This window comes from Phalaenopsis equestris, unplaced genomic scaffold (genome assembly GCF_001263595.1).
Source record: "Phalaenopsis equestris unplaced genomic scaffold, ASM126359v1 Scaffold234857, whole genome shotgun sequence".
NCBI lineage: Eukaryota > Viridiplantae > Streptophyta > Magnoliopsida > Asparagales > Orchidaceae > Phalaenopsis > Phalaenopsis equestris.
Genome location: NW_018252757.1, coordinates 90,848 through 104,547, shown reverse-complemented (window position 1 = coordinate 104,547; position 13,700 = coordinate 90,848). Strand labels below are relative to the sequence as shown.

Sequence of the window (13,700 nt, the reverse complement as noted above, 5' to 3'; positions counted from 1 at the left end):
AATACTTGCCAATGGATACATTATATTTGATTCAATGAGATAAAAGTAATGAAGATTAATCTAAAATAAATATTTATTAAATTTCATAATTTCTTTTTTTTTTTGAAAGATCAAAACAGATATATTTCATTCAAATAAGGTGTCTATGGCGTTCAATATCTCTGAAGGTCTTTAAAGAGAAGTAAGCTAAACACATTAAAAGATTTTACATACTGAATTATGTAACCTTTTCTGAAGTTGATATTTTGTGAAGGCAGTTATTTTGAATAATTCCATTAGTATGTTGACATAGTTTGACGTCATCAAAGAAATTTTTTTTCCTAAAATTGTTCCAGACATTAATAACAGAAAATAAAGGAGATATCAACTTTCTTAGGTTGTTGAATTAATTTTTCAATTTTAAAGACATGATAAATTCAAGTTTTAATTCAATCTGAAGTTTATTTATCATCATGGTTTGAATTTCATATTCATTTTTTATACTTAATTTTAGGTTTAGGCGCCTGAATAGGTTCTTGCTGCATATTCTAGTGTGGTTCTTGTTTCAAATTTAGTTTTAATAAAAAATGTAGAATCACTTTATAATTGTAAATCATTTTTTTTATTTAATTTATATTTCCATGAATATTTATGAATTACTCTTTATCGATAGGATCAATTGTTTCCTTAATGATATTGTTGTTTTTATGTGTTAACAAGCTTAAAGTGAAATGTAGATCTTTCTCTAGATACAAGTAGAGATACGACAGTTCTAATAAGAAGTTAATTGTGATATCTTTTAAGCTCTAAAGCTCTGTTGCAAGCTTTTATTTCTTATCTTGAGAGAATTGTAGCTTAATTTTCTTTTTTATTTTTTGTGCAAGAATGAAATCAATATCTATAATAAAAAATCTTTGGGGAACTAATGGTTACTAAATGTTCAAACCTGAGAAAAAATTTAAACACACTATTTTAACATTATTTAAAGTTTTTAAATTGATCTTGCAATTGACTATTCATGAGTTTATATTGTTATTTAAGTTTTTTCATCAAATTAGCCAAGTTAGATATTATTTTAGTTCCAAAAAATTGACCTCTATGAGTAGATCTTATTATTTTTTGTTTTAACAAATTCAATTCTTCAGAAATATACATTACTTCTTTTAAAATTGCTTTTCTAACCTATCTTTCTAATTTGTAATTACCTCGCCCTTCAAATTTAGAAATATTGCTCTTAATTAACTCCATTATTTTTTTTTTTTGAAAATGTTTAGAATTATTCCTAATTGATTGTTTTAAATTGCATTATTTTTTTGTTCACTGTTAACAAATATCAATGTTAAGCTTTGTTTCCTAAAGACAGTTTGTCATAACTTGCTTTGACATCCAATCTAATGTATAGAATGTTCTAATGTTCAGAATTTCTAATGCAGATATTGATACAACCAATTTATGCTATAAACATACAAATTTTCCGGGGAACAAGCTATTATGTTTACTCTTAAGGAAAATTGGAAGTGGTAAAATTCAAATTAGTGAAAGAGTTTTGGCCTTTATATAGGATTTAATGAAAATAAAGTTATGATCAGACAAAAATGCATTAATTGTTGAAATGTTGTCCAAAAAAACAAAGTCTGATTGCCTAAAAATTTGGCAATTCTTCTAGGAAAGTGATTCGAAGAAGAATGATAAGGGAAAAGGAAGAAAGGGGAATAAGCCACCAAAAAGTGAGCCTTTCACTTTTTGAAGGATATAGCTTCTTATAAAATTATCTAAAGTCCCACATTTAATCAGAGAATTGAATTTTGAAAGTGAAAGAATTTGCACATCCAAACCAGTTTATTTTTCACTATTGACGTATAACCAGGGTAAATACATGCTACTTACCTGCAAAAGCCGTAAGAACTATAAGTGAGCTAGCTGTGTAGCTGCAAACTAGGTCCCATATACTGCATCCTACCTGTGTTTCCATGAAACCTAGTATGGTGAAAAGTGTTGGTGTTATTTTTTTTTCATAAAAATGCAGGATTGTGATTACTTGGATTATATTGAGCTGAAGGATTATACGATACAAAACAGCGACAGAAAATGTGATTTCTCTTTTTCTTATTTAAGCTTATTTTTTGGGCATAATTGAGTACTGCATTGTCTATAGACAAGCATGGTGTGTGGTTGCCTTTTTGTTTCATGCATTTTGGATCTTCATACTTGCTCGGATACAGCATGTTCAATGAATCTTGTATTATGCAAAAATTCCAGCATATGCTTGAAGATCAGGTCAAAGCAAATTAAAGTGAGGTCAAAACAGAAAAATGGGTTCTACGTGCTGTCTGCTTTGGACTGGCTGTTGATTTTTTTTAAGTTAATTTTTTTTCCTTATTTCCTATAGATAGGTTTACTTGCTATAATTTAAGGTTCGTACTTGTCAGTTGCATTTATTTTTCTATATGCTATCTACAAATTTCCTTTCTGATTAAGGCCTTTGCCTCGACCGTTGTGGTTGAACCGTTCAGGAAAAAATAAACAAGTTTCTTGCTTATAAGAGGGCTGGGAAAAGTTTCAATGTAGACTTGCGCAATAGGAAGGATTACAGAAATCCAAATTTTCTGCAGCATGCTGTGAGTTATCAGGATATTGATGAGATTGGTACTTGCTTTAGCAAAGAAGTCTTTGACCCACATGGATACGACAAAAGTGACTACTATGATGAAATAGGTCAGCTATTTTTTTTTAATCTTTTATTACATCATCAGATTATCTTATTTTCTTTACTCTTACAGTGATCATAATTGTTCATTTTGATAAATAAAAAATAATGATATCTATCTTTTTGGTACTGTAATTATCATATAGAATTTCAATGAGGTTGATTTAAAATCAATTTGAAATCGACTTTGATAAAAGAAATTATCGAACTTTTTCTCTGTATTGCAACATAATTTTTGTCTCAGATATTTGATAAATGAACGGTTTAATTTTCATGGTTAAACATTTGAACTGAAATTATACAGTATACTTTGTTCTCCAGACTTTTTGTATATTCATCTTTAATTCCCATTGAGTTTGAAAGGCATTCAATGTGGCTGTAGAAAATTTATTGTAGGCTGGCATCTCTCATAGCGCATGATCCCTAGGTGTTCGCATTTTCTGGTTGATTTTGTGTGTGTGTATGTGATTTGGTCTGTACTGTACTTTTGTTTATTTTTATTTTATTTTTCAGTGATGTTTTTATATTTATTGAATTAAATTGAGCAAAATCTGTACTTTTGAGCATGGTTTGTTATTCAAAGAAAAATATGCCTCTACATCCAAACCATATCACAATCTGATCAGGCCGAATGTACATTTAATTTCTCCCAACACTCTTTCCAGTAACTTTATGACCCAAACTTTGGAGTGCAAAAGCACGCACATTGGAATCTGCAAGCCTATATCTCATGCATCTATGGTTTGTAGAAAAATGTTATGACCCAACGCTCTTTCCAGTAACTTTATGACCCAAACTTTGGAGTGCAAAAGCACGCACATTGGAATCTGCGAGCCTATATCTCATGCATCTATGGTTTGTAGAAAAATGTTATGAATCCAAATCCCTTGGATTTCTATCCAAGGATTGTTCTCCTATATTGCCACATCATCATCCTTAGGATTGGCTGAATTTCAAAGCAAACCTAAGGATTTAAGTTACCTTTCATAAACTTTTTTGTGTGCATCCAGCGGATAAGAGGCTTTTGCAGAGCCAGCGGGTCTCTCTACCTTATTTTTATTTTTATCAGTGCAACCAATTATTGCTTAGATTTGTAACATCAGACCATGATGTTGGAATTCCCCGCATATGCAGTTTCAAGGGCATTAAGCCACCTTCATAAACTGTGCCATGATAGACGGATATGCTGATTTTTAGCTGGCCACTATATATTTTCTGATCTTTCCATCAATGGGACACACCATTAATCTCATGCAATTACAGTATATAAGAAACATGGTGAAAGTCGGCTCAAACTTATTTATATGCCTTAGATCTGTATAAAATGTAACAATATTTTTAATTAAAATTTCAATGATCTTGTGCATTGTTTACAGTAGATCTAATGTTGTAGACCATCTTTGAATTTTTTTCGTGGAAAATTAGTGCATATTAACTCTAAAATCGATCTAATATCAGACTATTTGTTTCTTTAGTTGCCATGATACCTTCCACTGCCTCTCAGAAGCATCTATTGATCTTTTATACGGAATTCTCTAAAATTAGATGCATAAAGTGATCCTGGTTGTATCAATATGCTTTTAATCCTGTTTGGTCCGGTATATTTCATTCTCTTCTTTTATGAGGATTGTGATTTTTAGTATAAAATTTATGCTTGGTGTTGCTTTTACTAAATATTTTTCTCTTTTCACTTTTGTGCCATTGGGCGTTTGCCCAATGGTTGAAATGTCATATCATGTGGCTCACATGTGGATTTGCTCATGAGATACTCACTCTTAAATTTTTAATAAGCCTAAAAAATAGTTGGGATAAAGCTAATGTTTGGGATGATGATGATTATGATTTAATTATATTAAAGTTCTTAAAGATAAATATTTGTTTAATAGAAAAAATCAAAATGATTTTATAGAAAATATTACCTGAAGGACTATATTACCGGAAGTGGATCTTGTTGATTAATTTCCAATTTATTTGCATGAGTTTTTTTGGGAGACTGTCATATTATGCCTTTGCATAATGGAATCTATAATATTAAAATACCTAAAGTTAGTATTGTTGGATTTGTAAAAATTCCATTTAAACCAATAGGTTTATAAATTTGGCTTGAGGAGCGATTCCTGCTAGAAAATTAAGTTGTTTTTTTGGGCTTCAATCTAGAATGTATCAGATTTAATGGGCCACCAACCAAGCGAAGCTTGATTCAGGCAAAGAAGACAAATACCTAAATATCTGACGTTTGTGTGGCTCTGATACCAAGATAATACCATTCTAGGACTCATAGAAGTTTTGATAATATATAAAATGGTGTTATGAAAGTTGTAGAATGATAAGGGAAGACTAATATGTGGGGTTTATGTTGTTTTGGAAGGGACTGCAGGGATAAATCTACTATAGGACAGCAGGTTCGAAGTTGTTTGTGCTGTCCGAGCTGAAAAAAAAAAGGAGAAAACTTTGAATCGGCGGCATTAGGGTAGATGTTTCTAAGCAAGATACATACACATCACTTGCAAAAGAAATGAACATAACACTCTAAAGAGCAGAAAACTAAGAATGTCTCCCAAAATAATAACAGTCAACAAAAGTCTCCCCAAAATAAGAAAATAAGAAAATATAAGTAGTTCATTCTCAAAAATCTTAATTCTAATTAAATGACTATTAAATATGGGCCCATAAAGTGACGTTCAATCCCATCTCTCGTTCAATTGCCATATATATAGGATCGCGGGTCCGTGAAATACAGTGGGACCGCGGGATGCTTCCACATCAAAAAGGAATTTAAAATAATCTTTTTTTATACTTTTTTGGGTTGATTTGAAAGATCATTTTAGTGATTGGATATTAAGTGATGTAAAATGCTAGAATTTATGATGGATAGCTAGTTTATGATCTTAACTTGCTTTTAGGAGTGGATATGTGAAGGTATAGGAAATAGTATTAAAATTTAACTTTCAGGTTTGATTGAACGCTTTAAGGATGGGATTGGGGTGGATGTAGCGATGTGAATGGTTGCTTATTGGACTTGGATGATGCTTATGAAGAGGGAAAGTGATGAAAACTTGGAGCATCTGTTGGGCAGGGATGGTAAGCAATTTGAAAAAAAAAGAGAGAAAATAAATTTCGTCAATAAAACGTATTTAATTCGTAGTGATCAATTTTTAAACTTCTTTTATAAGGGAGAGCTACAAAAATCAATTCTCCATCAAACATATCGTTTCATTTTTTTTTTCCGAAGTGGTTAGCATTTTCTCCAAATTGCAATGCATAAATTAGAAATTCTTGGAGGAGGATACATAAATATAGAGTAATTTTCTTGTTTATAAATACCTGTTGATAACTGAAGATTAGGAAGTAGGAACATACTGGATATTTATACAACAACAACAACAACAACAAAACCTTTAACAACAACAACAACAAAACCTTTATCCCGCTAAGTGGGGTCGGCTACATGAATCCTTTTTCTCCATTGCGTCCTATTTAGTGTCATATTTTCATTTAATTCTAATAAATTAAGATTATGTTTTCTTACAATATGCCCAAGTCATTCTAGGTCTACCTCTGCCTTTCTTAACATAAGTCGAATCTAAAACATCCACTCTTCTAATCGGATCATCGGATGGTCGGCGTTTAATGTGAACAAACCATCCAAGATAACTCTCTCTAATTTTGTGTCACTGGAGCTACACCAACCCTATCACGGATATATTCAATTCGCATTTTGTTTCTAAGTTAATTAAATATTAAAATTTTGAGTTCTAAAAGGAGTTTGTTAATGTTACATTGATGAGGTATTAACAATTTTTGGTTTGTGTTTGAGGATGAAATTATACCCTTGGAGGATCGATCTATTTATCATAAACTATTTTTTACTTGACATTAATAGAATTAAGAGTTTGAACTCCCTATGTAAAAATTTTGCTCATGTCTTAAGGATTAAATCACACATAAAATTCTCAATTATATTTTAAGTAGTATTACTTTTTCTGTTTTACTTCTTGTAAAAAAATGCTTCAAGATGGCACCCTTGACTTAAACTCTAGCTACCGAAGGATTAAAAATCATTTCAAATGCCTTGGAATACTTAAGATGCTTAAGGACAAGAGCAGTAGGTAGAACCATAACACGATCTAATGCTTTCTATGCTGCAGTGGTCTAACAACATTTATCCAATTTTAGAATATTTATGATTGGAGCAACGATGGTACCAAAATCTTTAGTGAATCTCTTTTAAAAAGTTGTCAAGGCCATTGAAATTTCTCGAGTGAAAATTTTAGGTGAAGGTCTGTTTAAGATTTTGCTTGAATTTTAGAAGGGCTAGGCTTCGTCAAATGATAAACCCTGAGACATATCTAGTTTGCATAAAGAAATATTTCTTTAAATTGATGCAAGACATTGTCCTTCAGAGTTTCTAAATTTTATTTAAGATGTTACAGTGGTTTGTTGGCTTAAATCAGCATGTCATGTAAGTATAGAACTAGAAATTTTCCGATAAAAGGCTTCAATAAATCATTCATTAGCCGTATTAATTGGCTAGGGGTATTTGAGAATCCAATGGGCATTACAACCATTCATAAAGTATATCAGGGTTTTTGAAAGTAGTTTTTTATCCCTCTTTCGATTGAATTCTAATTTGGTGATCATCAATTTTCAAATCAGTTTTAGAGGGAAAAAAATTATCCCTAAGATCAAATCTAACATTTTGTTTAATAAAGGAATAGATAAGTTATAGTTGACTATGGTTTTATTTATAGTTTGATAATCAACACACATTCGTTATATTCCTTCTTAAGACTATGGGTAGTACGATTGAGACTATAAAAAAATTAAGAATTTTTTGAACAAAGTTTTCCTTAAATAACTCTTTGACTTATTTTTTGATTTCAGTGTGTTCAATGGGATTCATTTTTATAAAGGGAAAGTTAGTTGGGTACTTCAATTTAAGTTAGGGCAAGCTGAATGGCTGTAAGAGGGGGCAATTCATCTGATGGTTCATTGGGTGAAATATCGTTTAAGTCAGAGAGAAGTTGAGTGATCATAGTAAGTATGAGAGTTACTTCCTTTATGTGTAACTCATATAGTGAGGTTAGATAAAAAATTCAAACAAAAATCCCAAATCCTACAGTATATTGTATTGGTCACAAGCAGAACAAAATTTTTGGTACTATGAACTGAAAGGATAATACTATCTTTAATGATAGAGTTTTTTATAACAATTAGTCTTTTATTTTTGATGAGTTTTCTTTTTGCTTCAAAAACATTAAGTTATACTCATGTTTCTTATGCATGCAATTTTTAATGCAAGAAAAAATGTGCCTAAAACTACCAAGCTTTTGATTCCTTAAAATAGTAAGTTATTTTAAGATTTTCTAACAAATTAGTTAGAGGACTAACACATATGAGTCTCTGAGCCATAATATATATATATTATAAAATTATCCTTAAATTTTAAAATTATTTTGAACAAACACAATGAAGATTTCTACATGTTCTCGGAACTTAAATTTAAAGAAACAATACAAAATGCAAATACAAACTCAGGAGCATGAATTTGATTAGAATGCCATACTCTGTAACTTGGAAGCCAAAAACTGTAACCTGAAATCATTAGGACTTTCCATAGTGGATTAAGCTCCTAGCCCCTAAGAAGAGCCCACAAACTGCTGCGCTTCCCAGAGTTGTCCGGCCTATATGCATGATCTTCAACAATCCTGGCACCTTATATCTAAGAGCCTCATACGTTCCATACACAACACCGACAGCTCCGCCGACCGCAATGCCAGTGGCGATGTGCGCCATACAGCTATCTCTCGCCATTTACTGTAGACGACGACGAGTTGGGGATAGAGGTGGCTCAGGGTTTATGCTCATATATATATATACATACATACATACATACATACATACATACATACATACATACATACATACATACATACATACATACATATATGTATGTATATATGAGTGTGCGCTCGTCCGTGCGTCATTGCATCAACTTCTTTTATTCGTTTGCAAGCTGTAGAGGCAAGTCCCATAGATTTATGAGTTATATACTTGTTATTCTAGCTATTAATATGAATTTCATTTATCTTGACAAATGATTTATTTAACTTCAATTTCTTATAGTGGCCTACCCTTGCCAAAATTTTTTTGACTCAATTTGGTCCTTCTTTGATTTGCTCTAATATTCAATATTACGTTGTTGGGTGGCTTTTCGGTGAGGTTTAATGTCTAAAGATCTGATTTGAAGCTTGTGCTGGAATGATGAGGGGTCCGGCTTGGGTTTGGGTTAAAGTTAGAATATCACTCTAAGGAATGAGTTTTTATTAGTGTAAAATGCTGAAATTTACCATGGATGGATAGTTTCGGATGTTCACTTGTGATATAGAGTAAATGGTAGGATTTAGTGGAGTTTGAGATGGTGTGAAGTTGTGGGAAACTAGACTAGAACTCAACTCTCTTGGTTTGATCAAGAGCTTCAATGAGGTGATTGAGGGGTCGTTAGGCTTTAGGTGCTAGTTTGTTGCTCATGAAGTTTTGAAGAGAAGTGCGAGTTTAGAAGTTTTTGGGGCAAGTATTGGGGCGAAGTAGCTTGTAATTTGAAAGAAATTAAGAGAAACATAAAACTTAAGTTTGGTGAAGCTCATTGACACAGATGTGAAGGCTGGACCGGCCAAGACCTGTGGCCAATTGGATCTGTTCAGATGGGAAACGGGAGGCTCGCCTGCCTCTTGGGGTTTGGGAGTTGCCACCTAACAAGATTGGATATCTCTTGTCGCCTAATAGTATTTATATAGGTTTTATGTGTTCTAGGTTAATTTTGGTTTGGTTTTTCTTTCAGGGCAGCCGTCGACATCCCCATGTTTCCTCCTAGGGCTATATCCGATGTTGAGAAGGTGCTTCAGCTGTAACTCGTCTCGAGGTGGTGCATATCGTCGCTCCTTTTCTGCCCCTCTACCCTTACTGTCTGCCTTCCTCCATACCATCCCTCTGCCCAGCTGCCAGGTTTCATTCCTGTCTCTCTTTAGCCACCTGCCTTCGTCCCGGCCATCCTCTGCCATGCTGCCTGACTTCCTACTTTACTCTACTCAGCCACCAACCTTTCTCTTGCCTCTTCTCAGTTGTCAGCCCCGCCCTTCCTGTACTTCAGTCTAGCTGCCAACCCTTGCTTGCCTTGGTGCCACCTCCCCATTCCAATCTCTTCTCTTTCCCCACCTCAACCACCTTGCTGCCTCCTTTCGATCGCCTCCGACCCCAGCCCTAGTTGGTGTTTGTGTCGTCAGTCTTTGATATTTTCTATTCCAGTGTTTTTTGAAACCTTATTTGCTTGTCGTAATAAGAGTAGCATTTCCCGTTGCGATTTGTTTTAACTTCAGTGTCACTCATGGTTATTAAGCTTGCCAGCAAATGAGAAGAAAATGTTCTTTACCAAAATATTTCATTCATCAATAAAAATCACGATGCATTTCATGTCATATTTATAATCATTACATGACACTTGAATTGCTCGTTTTGGAGGGGGAAGATGAATGGAAAGAGGTGGTGGGCCTTACATGCTTCTAAGGAAAAGAAAAAGGCCAAGTATAAAATATAAAATAAATAAAAAAATAAAATGACAAATCTAATCATGGGATTTTTTTCTTGAGGTTATGATGACTTGGATTTCTACTTGTGCTCTTGTAATTGGTTTGGTGGGTTGATCATTTAATATGCTAAGTCAACTATATTTACTGAAAAATGTAACATGATCCAGAGATTAGTTGATTAAATAACTATTGAATGCACATAATTTATGTATATGGGTATACAACGCAAGTTAGTTTTTCACATTGAAGAAAAAAGGAACCCTTTTGATCTTATTGCATTTGATGCTTCGAAAATACCACATTCTATGTGGTGAACCTTTTTTTTAATTTACGCAAACAATTTTAGGACATTTCTTGAATATCTCTTAAGACAGTACATAAATATTTTAAATGTTAATTGAAAGTAATCTTTACCGTTCAAATAATTACCTCAACACAATCTCATATAATTTTTCTGGCTCATTCTAATTGAATATCCAATCAACATGTCTTTAACTCTTATGCTTGATAGAGCTTCGTAATATCAGTTTGTTTTTTGCTGTAGATGCTACATTGCATGTCCTCAAAGCCTGAATATAATATTCTTCAAATTGTTTGCTTTTTTAACGGGGTTGAATGATGATTTCATAGTACCCACACACCTGGATACTTATCAAAAATACCAAATTGTATCTCGTTTTTCTTTTTCAACTCACACACCTGGATACTTATCCAACATACCAAATTGCATCTCCTAGTTTTTCTTTTTCAACTCACACACCTGGATGCCTGTCTTTGTTAGCATCTCATCTCTATGCCCCTTCACTTGAATTTCTTCTCCCTCTACATTTATTAGTATAATTTTGATTTTTGTAATATTTTATTGATATGTTTTGTTTTCTAAAATGTCTTTTTTCTGTTAAACCAAATTTCCTTATTTACATGGTGTTCTGTCCAGTGTTTTTTATGAGATTTGTTCCTGATTTATTCCCACCTGTTTTTCTAATGCTGGTTACTTTAGTAAACAGTTTACTAGCGCAGTTATTTATTCTTTATATGACACCCACTGGTTGGTCTATGAAATTTAAGTTGCTTTACATGTGTAATATGATCGTGCTGTTAGCAAATATTAATTAGGCATTTTTTTGGTTCAAATAAGGGATAATATTTTGAATATTTCTGTCAATAATTTGCTTAATCGTGTTTTATCCATCCTCTTCCAATCAAATTTGATGGAATAGTACAATTATGTTTGCAACTACTTGTGCCTTCAATTACTTTTGAAAAACTTGTACGTTTTTTTGTTGAAAGAGGCCGATTTGAAGCGTGAAGTGGAGAGAAAAGAGCAGGAAAGAAAAAAGAGTCAGAAAATTGATGTAGTTTCTGGATGCACACAACCAGGCGGAGTTCCTCAAGCCTTGAAGACGAATTCTCATATAGCCGGTATCATATCTTTGTCTTTTCTTCTCCTTTTATGGAAAATTTTTGAAGATCCACAGCCAAACTTTATTGATGTCACCAGCTATTTGTATTGTTATTGTATTACAGCTACAGGAATTTCATCTCTTCTAAATAGCTCATTGCCACCAAATCCCACAGCTGGTGATGCTGCAAGGGACAACCGTACAAATAAGAAGTCAAAGTGGGACAAGGTATTCTACCATTAGCACTTCAGTTTTGAAATGTACTTCTCGAGTATTAAAATGAATACCGTTAAAATTGTCTCTTCTTGCCAACTGCATTGCTTCAGGTTGATGGTGATACTAAAATTTCATTGCCTTCTGGAGGACATGATAATCTACCTAGCGTCAGTGTGCATGCAAGTCATTTATCTGCTGCTAGTGCTGGTACTGGGTATAGTGCTTTTGCGTAAGTATTTCTGGAAATGCTCATCTCTGTTGTTGGTGTGTTTCATGTCTGAACATTCTTCTCAGTGATTGATGTTTTTGGCATTTTAGGGTTTGATTTGTGCAGCAGTTATGCGCGTTCTGCATTTCAAAATTGTGTTAGGTCCATAGTTCATGCCAAGTTAAGGAAAAATTTAGCATATTTTTCCGAGGGATGTTCCCTATTCTCCACGAGAATATTGCCAAGTTGATCATGTAGCTTCGTTTATTAATGTGCCAGTTTGTTTTGTGTTGTCAAGTTCCTGTTTTTTGCAACTCTTTTCTTTATTACTGACGTTAAGAACAAGTGTATCGCTAGTGATATTTAATCAGGCAGCCTCAACTAGAACTTGATTTTGAATTGAATAAATTTTTTGGAAAATTACATTAAGTAGCACTCAATTCTTATGTATTTACATATCTCACATCTATACTTTAATATTAACATACGTAGCACTTTGGTGCTTTAAAACTATGCATGAAAAGGTGTATTTCACTTTTAAAAAGTTGTGAGTGGTATTTATGCGATATTAAAGGTTTGAATGCTATGTGTGTAAATAGGAAAGTTTGTGTGCGAGATATGTAAATACATATGATTTCTGCATTATGTATGTAAATGCCCATAAATATTTTAGGTGTGCCTGCTCTCCCAAAGGCAATGTGAAATTGAATAAACTTTTGACTTGGGCTACGACTCTTTAAAATTAAATAGATGAGTTTTCTGACTTGATCTGCAACTCCTTAAAATTAAATAGATGGTTTTCTTGATTTCTTTAAGGGTTTCTTTGAAATGTTATGATTGTCTAAACTCTTTCACATATTTCTAATCCAGAAACATATCCTGATTTATAAATTGTATACTTATGCTTATACATGTTCTTGAGGTCGCATGCACATGCAAGAATATTCATACGCATACACATTTAATTTTCAAGCTACATAGACATAATTTCAAGCTTGCTAGCCTCGGAAGTTGCCCTTATGTAGTATTGCTTGTTGTTCCCTACTCACTTTCCTTTCCATCTACCCACAAAATAATTCTTGATTATCACATTTTCCATCAAATCAATATTTTTAGGGATGTGTATTTAGCTCGAAGATCGTTAATCACTCGAAGATTGATTCAAATTTTGGCTCAAATCGAGATCAGATTGAAATAAATAAGCCGAGCTACGAGCCAAAATTTTGGTTCCAACCCGACTCGGCTCGATATCGAATCGTTAATAGCGTATGACTGTGAATTTAGCGAATTCAACTCGAAGATTGTTAATTGCTCGAAAATTGATTTGAATTTTGGCTCGGATCGAGATTGGATCGAAATAAAGGAGCCGAGCTACAAACAAAAAATTAGGATTGAATTTTTTTTTAGCCGATTTTGAGCCGACCTTGGCTCGGCTCGAAATCGGATCGTTAACAACCTTAAATATAATAGGTAAGTGGCTCCTATTTGAGCGTGCAATTCTCCAGTGTAATTGGCGAGTGAGTCAGCACAATTTTTTGATGAATAGATCCATTCTAATATGACTTTCTTCTTATTAATATAATCTCTCTTTCAATTTTTTT

General features: G+C 33.1%; 2 protein-coding genes across 2 annotated transcripts in view; one reads left to right on the top strand and one right to left on the bottom strand.

Annotated features, from left to right (window-relative positions):
* LOC110039024 overlaps positions 1-13,700 on the top strand; it is a 61,411-nt gene that overhangs the window by 35,645 nt on the left and 12,066 nt on the right. The window contains exons 5-8 of the mRNA XM_020743964.1: positions 2,493-2,694; positions 11,563-11,694; positions 11,800-11,903; positions 12,002-12,120. Of these exons, the coding sequence (XP_020599623.1) occupies positions 2,493-2,694; positions 11,563-11,694; positions 11,800-11,903; positions 12,002-12,120 (557 nt within the window). The remainder of the gene's footprint in view (positions 1-2,492; positions 2,695-11,562; positions 11,695-11,799; positions 11,904-12,001; positions 12,121-13,700) is intronic.
* LOC110039028 lies at positions 8,291-8,500 on the bottom strand. Its single transcript, XM_020743968.1, has one exon. It carries the CDS (start codon positions 8,498-8,500, stop codon positions 8,291-8,293), a length of 210 nt encoding a protein of 69 aa, XP_020599627.1.